This window comes from Perca flavescens, chromosome 8 (assembly GCF_004354835.1).
Source record: "Perca flavescens isolate YP-PL-M2 chromosome 8, PFLA_1.0, whole genome shotgun sequence".
In the NCBI taxonomy this organism is placed as follows: Eukaryota; Metazoa; Chordata; class Actinopteri; order Perciformes; family Percidae; genus Perca; species Perca flavescens.
The window spans coordinates 4,924,785-4,935,974 of record NC_041338.1 but is presented as its reverse complement, the minus strand read 5'-3'; the positions used below and the strand labels follow the sequence as shown (position 1 = coordinate 4,935,974).

At 39.6% G+C, this 11,190-nt stretch overlaps 1 protein-coding gene across 1 annotated transcript; it reads right to left on the bottom strand.

The window, feature by feature from the left end:
- Positions 1-1,650: 1,650 nt before the first annotated feature.
- e2f4 (E2F transcription factor 4) lies at positions 1,651-10,454 on the bottom strand. Its single transcript, XM_028585299.1, has 11 exons — positions 9,806-10,454; positions 8,470-8,579; positions 6,493-6,654; positions 5,343-5,386; positions 5,172-5,236; positions 4,884-5,072; positions 4,573-4,654; positions 4,179-4,325; positions 3,906-3,953; positions 3,773-3,817; positions 1,651-2,884 (listed from the first exon to the last, which is right to left on the bottom strand). Exons 1-11 carry the CDS (start codon positions 9,968-9,970, stop codon positions 2,769-2,771), a joined length of 1,173 nt encoding a protein of 390 aa, XP_028441100.1. The 5' UTR covers positions 9,971-10,454; the 3' UTR covers positions 1,651-2,768.
- Between the last annotated feature and the right edge of the window lie 736 nt (positions 10,455-11,190).

Below are 11,190 nucleotides of genomic sequence, written 5' to 3'. Positions count from 1 at the left end.
ATTGCATCCCTGCTGTTATGGAGAAGAAGATAAGATAAACATTCATTGATCCCCCAGGGGAGAAATTCAGGAAGAAGAGTGTCATTTAAATGGTTAACATTCTGAAATTGAATGCATATCTGGTAGTTATGATCAGGACTGAAGTTGGTTAAGAGATGTAACTCAGTAGAAAGTAGAAAATAACATTAATAAATGATTTTATGGCAGTTTTTAACCGACATTTATGTCTTCCAAGGATTTAAGAGCAACATTTTAAAGGGATGCACAAGGGTTACAATTTAAACCAAGGAAAGAGACCGGTAAAGAATAGCAAAGATTTTTATTTTTGTTTCATTTGATGCGACTACAGCTTAGCAATAGTGAGCCTGTTCAAAACAGTTTGGAGGATGGAGTCTCACACGCCATTACACACAGACATGATTCATTCAACCCCAGCACTGTTGAACCCTGGCTGATCTATTGAAGAATTAGCCAAACTCACAACACTGTCCAAACACAATGACTGGCTACTGATCAGGAGTGGATAAGTAGCAACCAATCTGTCCACAGTGAAATATAGTGCAACAACGAGACAGGATGCTCTGACAAAGCAGGTTTTGTGGATGAATTTAAAAATCTATGAAGTGTAGCCCAAAATTAGTAGCAGTAATAATATATCTATCATGTATAAAAAAAATAAATGCTATTCTATACAAGCGGTAGAGAGGGGTATGGACAGTACATACTGTACTTAAATACACTTCACCCAGACCAAAACAGGACATTGTCACACAAAAAGCACTGTAGAAATATTAATGTCGATATTGTACTTTAACAGTCTGACTAGTAACAACTCCTCTTGAACTGCTACTCAACTGTCCCCTGCACAGAGAGAATAATTAGATTTATAAAAATTAATTTAGAGTGATAGGCAGTATTTCATTTATGAGAAACAAAGAACATTGGAATAAAACTACAGAGTAGGGATCGGTGCCATATATACAAAAAGAAGCAAAAACAGGACCATTTTCAAGATAGTGATTATACTCACTGCATCGGTTAAAAATACTTACATGTCCCTTTACATACAAATGAACGGAGTACAATGGTATTCATATACATACATAATAACTGAAAGACAATCGCCACAGGAAAAAAAAAAAAAAAAAAAAGCTTTTCCTCTGACGTACTCCAGTTAACTTATATATTAAATCAGAGCCACTAAAAATCTGCAAGGTTCAAAAGTCCAGAGGCAAAATGAAATCGAAAACAAGCCTATTTTTTATGATCAAACCTGTCAGTGTAGAGGCACCAATATTGAACCAGTTAGTGGAGACATTTTATTTAATTTTGCCAAGCACCTTGTTGACTAGGGGTGTAAGAAGAAAAAAAAAAAAATTGCGATTTTCAAACACGCAATATTGATTTTTTAACTTTGCATGCAAAAATATTCATGTAAGACAGTTCACGTTTATGTTGTGTTTAAACCACTAGTGTCCTTGCCTAGCAGTGCCTGACTTTTTGCTAGAAGCTAACATTGTAGCTACGGCTAAACTTTGGCCTACTTTAGCATATAAAAATGTGCTCACTAAGAACCTGTGAACCACAATCCCAAAACTGGCAGTTTGATTTTCTGTCTACTGAATTGTTTACCTAAAGTAAACTTCTTTACTTTTATGCACATCATGTCTTTTTTTTTTTATTATTAGTTTTCTAAAATTATACTTAAAAAAAATCCCAATATATTGCAATCTATTGAATCGTGACCATGTATCGCGATACGTATCGCATCGCCAGATTCTTGCCAATACACAGCCCTATTGTTGACCGAAAATGTGTTTCATGTAAAAAAGGTAGAATTCCTTTTTAAAGGCCCCCACAATCCCCCAATGCATTGTTTTGGTCCTTGGCTCTTTATGTCACAACATCAATTGTCTTCAGTTACTCAACATTAGGATCCTCTTTCTCTAACTGGTTCACAATAAATACTTCCAACACTGAGAAGTTTGATTAAGACCAATTCCTATTATCTGAAACAAATCACTTCATTCATACAATGTGATTATATGAGTCTGGAACCTTTATTATTTATTTATTTATTTACTTAGGTTTGTTTATCTGCAAACTATTGCTCTGCCTGGGTTACAAATGCAGTTAATTATTAAACAATAGTCTTGGGTGCTGGTAATACAAAATATATATTCTCTATGTACATGAGGACAGTGCATATTTAACCAGCTGTGTTTGGACTAATTCAAGCCATGCGCGAGCAGCTGCTGGGTGACAAAGACTGGTCTCTTAACGCCATGACTCTTTACCTGATAGGAAAAGGCTTTTTCTTTTCTTTTCTTTTTTCCTCCCCTGTCATCCTCTGACTCAAGTTAAAAAAGGGTTCAATACAAAACTCAAGCACACACAGACGCCCAAGCAAAGTATTGCCTACTCACGTTCGCTCACAAGCACACAGGAAAGCTGATACAAACATAACGCTTTACATAACGATCTAAAAAATATAATTATTTGTCATTTCTTTTGACTTTGTGTCCTTGGAAAAGCAGTGTGTAAAATGTTTTGTTCTAGCCTGTATTTCCTCAAGAGGCTGTACATGGAGCTACCGTCTGACGGAGCTCCGGCTGAGCTCACCGTGTCAGTGCAGAGATGTCCGTGAACGCTCTCTTCAGATCATGTTGGCTTTCTTGCACCTCTTCTCACCTTCAAAACGTGGAGAAAATGAAGGTAGATAAGCACGTTTGGGGAACCTTTTCTCAATCTGACAACAGTCGCAGGGGTCAGAGGTTGAGAATGGGGACATCAAAGAGGTCACAAAGGCCTTCTGTCTCATCCAGGTTGTATATGTAGTCGTGGTCGCTGGGTGGAGGGGACAGACGCAGGAGAGGAGAGAACACTGGAGAGGAAACAGACAGAACAAGATGACACATCCAGGATGCATAAGAGGAGGCTATGAGTCAAAGTGCTGACATGTATTAAAGGTGCACTATGAGTTCCTGCATAGTTTCAGCAAAATACATTTTTTTGTCTCAAATCGTAGCCATCTGTCCTTGATCCGCTGGCTGCCTGCCCTCTGAACACACGGTGAAAACAGGGGTCGTAAACGTCAAACAAACACTAGGGGCACAGGCTGTGCACCAAAATACAATAAACCACTCCAGCCAATCACAGACAAGATGGTTGGGGGAGGGGGTGGGGGTTAGTGACAGTTAGTCATGACAGTTACGGAAACATGGGGGGAGGAAGGGCGAGCTTGCTCTGTTTTGTTTGGCATTTACTTGGAACGTCAACAGAAGTGCCATCATGCAGGAAATCATAGTGCACCTTTAAATAGGACAATGTGCAATGAATTGAATGTTTGACTTGTGATTACGATTTCAGCTCTTGACGACCAAATAAACAGAGTCATTGAGAAAAACGATTATTTTGCACATTACGGTTTGCAAGCAAACTGCTATTGGTCTTAAAAAAGTTAAAACGGGAAAAGTATAAAAGAGGAATTTCCTGGGTCTACGTGTTTTCACTGTTGATTTGTTTTACTGTTTTTTTCAATTCAGTAATTTAGTCTTTCCAAAAGTCAATGAGTAATATCAATCTTCATATCAATATTGACCAAAAGAATTGTGATTAGATCCTAGATTATATTTTCCATAATCAAGCCCTAGTATTAAATAATCTTTGTTGTACAAATAATACAGCCATAAAATAAATTCACAACTTTGCCAAACTCTTTTACATTAATTGTCATTTGCTTCTCCATCCGGGTGTCTGTAAACAAACTCACCTTCTGATGACATCAAGTCCTCCAAAAGGTCTCCACTCATGATCTCTGTGAGAAACAGAGAAAAGGACCATCAGTCTGCAGGACACTGAGAAAGTAGTACATGTTATTTATGGAATACTCAAGAGGAATTTACCTTTTGTTGGATCAAACATTTCAGAGAGCTCTTTGGGGAAGTCCAGCACTAGAAGATAAAAACACAGCAAGCATTTCAGCTTAATTACATTACACTTACACATAGAATGTCTTATAGTCCTGCGTGGAGAGAAGCCAAATAAAAGAAGGTTTATAACCAATATGTCAAAGACACTATAAATGTAAAAGTAATATATATGTCATCATCCATCCTCAACACCTTTATCTTTCTAAAGTTGCATTTCAAAAGAGTTCAGCAACAGGCAAAACTCACATTCAGAGGGATTTGACTTCATTGGTTCAAATACTGCAGAGGCAGATGAGGACGCAGACCCATCCAACGAGGCAGAAGACTGTAGTTGCTGGGTAACTGCAGCAGGTCTATCGGTTATTGGGGTGAGTGGTGTGGTGCTTGTCACTTCTGAAATAAAACATGTATAAATAAAATAATGCTGGTTGTTGGCATTATATTACCGTACATCACAAATTATTCAGTGTAAAACACAACAATAAAATAAGGTGAAATGTAGATATTTTTGAGAATTTTAGTAGGGTAGGGTAGTCCACGTCTCGTAGTCTACAATACTTGGACTTCCCTACTGCAATTACTTAGTCTACAGTAGACTGCAAATGTGCCATATTTGAGCTCACAGAGCACTCATTGGTACCTGTCAGTGAGGCGGTCTGGTTGGCTGCTGGAGCCGACGTCGCGGCAGGACCAGGTTTTGTAGACGTTGCTGCTTTGGAGACCTGGAGGGTGGAAAGACCAAGGAAAGAAAAAAAGAGGGGAAAGTTTTTTCATTGTGAAAATAGAAAATAAGGAACACTGGAAATATTGCTGTCTTGGGATCAATGTCTTTTTCTAATCTTCTTTAGTGTTTCACTAAAGAAAGCCGTCTTATCGTCCAGTCTCTTATAGTAAACTGATGAATACGTAGATAGAGCTAATTGCGTAGAGAAAGCTGAGATCTGTGTGGACCTGGGAGGCAGCAGTGGACGGTTGAGAGGTAGGCGTCGTTGCTGGGAGGCTTTGAAGGATGTCATCTGGAGGAGGGACGGGCAAAACAACAGGAGAGGCACTGGATGGGTCCTTATTGACCAGCAAAACCTCAATGGGCCCAGATGCACTCTTGAGACGGATCTGGTATTTCCTCTGTCCGTTGAGGACCTGGATAAGAACACATAAACCCAGTCTGAGACACGAGACAAAACAGTAGCTGGACCTAAGGAGCCTACAAAATGCACAAGCATCACACACATAACTTACAGCTTCTGGTATGGGGACCTCTAGTTGTGTGCCAATGGGAGCACGGATCGCAAGGAGTGTGTCACCTGAGGAAGGACAGGCAAGTGACGAGTGATGGAAACTGTGTTTGAGACTGTCAATGGGAGGGTCACAGAAAAATGTCTATAACCATTGAGCCTCTGAAATAATTACCTTTGAAAGCTCCACAGAGGTCTTCATGTTTTATATATGCCATAGTATGAATGTGTTAAGGGTCCAATTCCAATAACACTCATCTCAACAATGCACACTGGCATTACACATGACAATGATAGCAAAAGCTATTTCATCTTCAAGTTGGATGGTCAACTAAGGACATGATGGTTTGATGAATACTTAATATTTATTACCAGGCTACTCCAAAAACATAGTATTGCACTTTCATAAAAGGGGACCCAGATTAAAAAAAAGAGATGGTTAAGTTGAAGCAGCAGAGGAAGAGATAGCCTGACTTTAAAAGGTGCACTATGAGTTCCTGCATGACGTCACTTCTGTTAACGTTCCAAGTAAATTCAAAACAAAACAGAGCAAGCTCGCCCCTTCCCCCATGTTTCCATAACTTTCATGACTAACTGTCACTAACCCCCAACCCCTCCTCCAACCATCTTGTCTGTGATTGGCTGGAGTGGTTTGTTGTATTTTGGTGCATAGCCTGTGCCTCTAGTATTTGACGTGTTGTCTCCCGAGACCGGGCTTTTTAACGGTGCATTCAGGGGGCAGGCAGCTAGCGGATCAAGGACAGATGCCTACGATTTGAGACAAAAATGAAATTGTGCTGAAACCATGCAGGAACGCATAGTGCACCTTTAAGTCTCTAGTATGAGTCAAGCTTCAAAAACAAGGGTTAACCCTACCCTGGTCTCCTTTAGCACCTATGGACTTCTGAAGACTATGAGCCTACAAATTAATTTAATATTCTCCATTAAAAAGGTAAAAGTTACAGTACTACAATTATTGGATGGGCCTTTCTTACAGCTGCCACAGCTCTACTGATATAATCAAAAATAAATCCACCAATTTTCCAGATCAGTTTACCAGTCATGAAGAGTACTGCTTAACTTGTGAGAACAGCTCATTAATGTCTTCTGGGGCTCTGGAGAAGCGTTGATCTACATCTCTGAAAAACCTATTGTAGCTATCACACACACACACACACACACACACACACACACACACACACACACACACACACACACACACACACACACACACACACACACACACACACACACACACACACACACACACACACACACACACACACACACACACACACACACACACACACACAAGTGAAGGATATGGGCTGTTGTTGGAGTCGTCAGTGACATTCTTGATGCTCTGCTGGACCCAGACTCTCTGCTGGTCCAGCTCGTTTTCCCTGAGAGCCAGGTCATCTAGCTCGGCCTTCAGATCAATTAGCTTATCAGCGATCTCTCTGGTGTTACATCCTGGACCTACACCCCTGCAATACAAAAAGACAAATACGGTAAATAGTCATGTACGTGGACAAACCATATATGTCAGGACTACAGCTGCGTTGACGGTGAACATTGTTTATGACAGTCCAGTCGTAAGTTACTAGGGCTGCAACTAAGGACTATTTTGATAATCGATGAATCTGTTGATTATTAATTGATCATTAATCAGATAAAAAGAACATATTCCTTGTCTACTTCCACAATGCTCTTAACATTTACAGTTACATACCATGTTGTTTTAGTTAAAATTGCCACCACAATAAAAAGTGAAACTGAATAAATGATGCAGCAATGCACTGAGAATAAATGATAAATGTCATGTTAACAAACCGCTCAATTCACAGTGTGTACCCAGTTGCAGCCAAGGCGCACACACACACACACACACACACACACACACACACACACACACACACACACACACACACACACACACACACACACACACACACACACACACACACACACACACACACACACACACACACACACACACACACACACACACACACACACACACACACACACGCCATGAAACAGTCTACATGTCGATCAAATACTGCTCAGTTTCTGAAATAAAGGATTCACTTTAGACTGTCTCTGAATGGCATGAAATATTCCAAAAACTTAAGTTACACTCCAGTGTCACTCTCCGACCTCATGTCAGATGCCATGCATCATAACATCCAAATAGTCACTGATGAAATTTGTTACCATTTCTATAATCGATAAGTAGTTGCAGCACTGGTGATTACCACATAGCTGGAAATAATGGTTTTCTTTATAGTTACATTTATTATTAAGTGAGTCAACAAGATCCCCAACAGTATTTTCTGTTGTTGTTGCAATGATGAATAATAATGAACAGTATTGAGTGAGCAGTACTAACACACCTGCCCAAAAGTCACACGCATGCATGCACACAATCTGGTGCACTTTGACAGAAAACATTTGTCTTTAAGCAATGTTGTGCTCTTGTAAACAATTCTGTGCTTTAGTAAACAAAGCAAGTAAACAGCAATTTGCTGGAAACATAGCTGAACTTACCAATGTTTACAGCACCTCACTTTTCTTATTTTTAGAAACATAGCTATTCCAAGGTATAAATATGGGACCTTATGTTGTGCGGCTTAATTTGGGCAGTTCTCCAAACTGATAAAGTAGCTATGCTCGATTTTGGGTCTGTTGTTCTATTGTTAATGCCATTTTGTTATAGCATCGTTTGAAATGATTATAAGGACTTGTTGATTGTCAAATAAGTACACAAAAGGTGACAAATACAACATACATTGTCTGTGGTCAGTTCTATAACCAAAATGAGATGTCATGCAAACTGAGATTCTAATTAGTTTCATATGACTTCACACTCTCCTTCTCAACATTTGTTTCTCTACTGTTATGACTGATATATCAGTCACTGAGTCACTGTTTGTCACACAGAATAACACATAAGGAAACATAAAGCCCATGCAAAGATAACATGACATCAGCAATTAGGGCCGGGATCCTCAGATGAATCAGTTTCTGAGCCATTTCTCTGTAGAATATGTACGTGTTGTTTAACAAGGTGGAAGAGTAGGGAGGGGGTGGGGGGGGGGATTGGTGCAAGTGCTTGCAAGACACACATGTAGTGGCATGGTTTTAAATAGTTCAGCCCTCTCATTATGTAAGCACAATTACTTTTCTGTGCTGAAGATCTGCCTTTTCATGACGGCGGTATATTTGGTACTTATTTCGTTATAATAAAAATGGAGCATCTTTCCACATTTGAGGAATTAAAAAAAGTACTGTGTACTTACTTCCACTGGATGCTGTTCTTGGACTTCTTCTCAATCAGTCCAATTCCCTCCAAAACATTAGTGATATCATAGATACGTCGTTTCTGTCGCACCGCCAATGTGTCTGCAGCCTGGGTGACAGGACAAAAGCTATTACAAATACAATAAAGATTACTGTCGGCATCTCCTTCAGTAGGCTCATAACTTATACACCGACAAAGGGAAACCGCTGTAGCTCTGTACCAACCGGTTCAATGTCCTGCAACCACGCATTGTTGGGTACAACAGTGTAATTTCAACTTCCTTTGCAGAAGCAACCTCTTGGTGTTTAACAAATTTATGATAAGTAACCGTATGGCGGGTGCTGATAAGTATAGGGAAATGTGGTCACAGACTTGCTGAATGACAGCTTATAAAACCGCACGGCTTTCTATTTACCAGTTCACATAACATTATTTACTCATGCAAAACAAATATCCAGTTCAATGTGGCTTTGGGAGACACACTGAATGTCATGTTAGTTACATTTTACTTTTTCCAGCAGTGTCAACATATAGATATATTCTAGTCAGAGCAGAGTTTTATAAGTTTTATAAAAAGACAGAGTTATTCTTTTTATAAATGACATAAAGTCATTCTTTTTTTCTGTCTTGGACACATTTTATTGAGGAGAGAGGGATTCACGTGATTGCTCAAAGTCAGTTTGTTTCCATATTGCTACATGGCAGTGTTTTTATGGACAGGTGAGAAGGAAAGAGAAAGATTGAAAGACAAAGCACAGTGCCAACATCACGAGGGTCAGAAGCGTGTGTTTATGTAATATGTAATATCTGGTGGCATTGACTGTGGCGGAGAACACAGCTAACGTTGGTTAATGTCACGTTATATGTAATTAATTAGCTAATGCATTGTAGAAAAACGGATATGCTTTTCGAGTACGTATTGGAAACTAACAGAGTGAATGGACGTCGTTAAGTGACAAAGACGTTATCAATCAGAAAAGAATTGTTCATGTGTGACGATGCAGTGGCGTTAGCACAGAAGGGGACGACAAAAGCTGACCCACTTTTTAAACTTTGAATCTGCAGGGGGCAGTCTGAAAAGTTGACCGGCGTTCTCAAAGTTCAGTTTGTAAGTTAACCCTTACTTTGAGAACCGCCAAATACCATGACACAACTTTAAAGCGTATGTTTGAAAGTGTCCGACGTGTAGAATAACTACACAGTCATAAGAGGTATCACCCATTCAAATTAGCCTGTCACACAGCTAGGCTAGGCTAACAGCCAGGCTAGCGAAAGTGCAAGTAGCTAACGTACATGTGCTAGCTAACAACAAAGACTCTGGGCTGCATGCTCACCGCTTTCAGATCCAGCACTCCGTCCTTCGCCTCCTGTAGTAAAGTCACAAACTTTGTCGTGAGCAGTCCCAGGCTCTTTTCGTGCCTGCTGGGAGTCTGTGGCTGTAGCGAGTCCCCCACAGCTCCCAGTTCGCCTCTATTACTGGCCGACTCTAGCTCCATCATCACTCGGGACCAGCTCTGTAACGTTACTTCCCTCTGCCTCCCCGACCAAACCCAGCGAGCCCAGGAAAGCACCACCGCAGTCAGACAAACACAAGGCCCGGGAAGTGTGTCCGGTTGCTGGTGCTTAATGAGCTAGTCCAACCTGGTTTGCTCCAAATTATTTCACTAAATCAAGCCGAACAGGTTGAGTATGGCAATTCAATGAGCAAGCATTCGGTGGTGAAGAGAGCCGTTGGCCACGCGAGGTATGACGGGACGGTTCAATCGTCGCAGGGAGCGTCTGCAAATACTCACATCGATTCAGAAGCGTCGTGTGTTTTTAAAAACTTGTAGTCAAATAAATAATTTCTAACCCACCGAATTATTTTATCGTGGTTAAAGATTAATGAGCTGTAAGGATTTGTCGGTATTTTCTTTTAGAATTGGGAAGAGAAGGGTTATCCGGATGTGTGAAGGCGTGATACTTTTACACGTTCCCTTACCTACTCAAACTTGAAGAAACACGCACGTCTCTAGGAGCGTGCAAGGCTACATGCACACTACACACACGCGCGCGCACATACACGGCAAAGAACACAATCCAATATCCAATACATGCAAACTATTTTTAACAACAATTTAAAAACGCTTTTCTTTGCTTTTTAAGTGTTTGCACTACACTGTTTATACTTGCACATACTTTATATTATAAACTGTATGGACCTACTAAATATATGGTACCATACAGTATATTCTCCCATTAGGAACTGAGCAAACTCTATCTGCTGTTGCAGATTTTGAGATGTAATTGAAAGCCCTGCAGTATATTCTCCATTAGGAACTAAGCAAACTCTATCTGCTGATGCAGATTTTGAGATGTAGTTAAAAGCCTTGCAAAAAGCTTGTAGGTGTAGTAAACTTTTCAAAGTATGCTATGCTGTGTGTGATTTCTCCATGACAGCTGAGCAAACCTCAAAAGGAAATTTTACATGATAAATGCAAAATAACAAAAGTCACCCCCGATTTTATTGTATTTTTATGTGAATTTAAATAATATAAAATAATAATAAAACTGTAAAAATGTAGCATACAGGGAACTCTTTAAAGAAAGTAGTGTATCCATTTATTCTATTATTATAATATTGAATTATTAGGGTTTATTTATCCCAATTCTATTATTATTATTATTATTATTATTATTATTATTATTATTATTTTTAATAATAATTTCTTTAAAGTCA

What these genes read in the sequence shown, in the direction of transcription:
- e2f4 (XM_028585299.1), bottom strand. Translation starts at nt 9,970, where the DNA reads ATGATGGAGCTAGAGTCGGCCAGTAATAGAGGCGAACTGGGAGCTGTG. An exon ending in GAGTGCTGGATCTGAAAGCG is followed by an intron (nt 8,580 to 9,805) that starts GTGAGCATGCAG and finishes CCTGTCACCCAG; the next exon opens with GCTGCAGACACATTGGCGGT. An exon ending in CGTCCACTGCTGCCTCCCAG is followed by an intron (nt 4,655 to 4,883) that starts GTCCACACAGAT and finishes TCCACCCTCCAG; the next exon opens with GTCTCCAAAGCAGCAACGTC.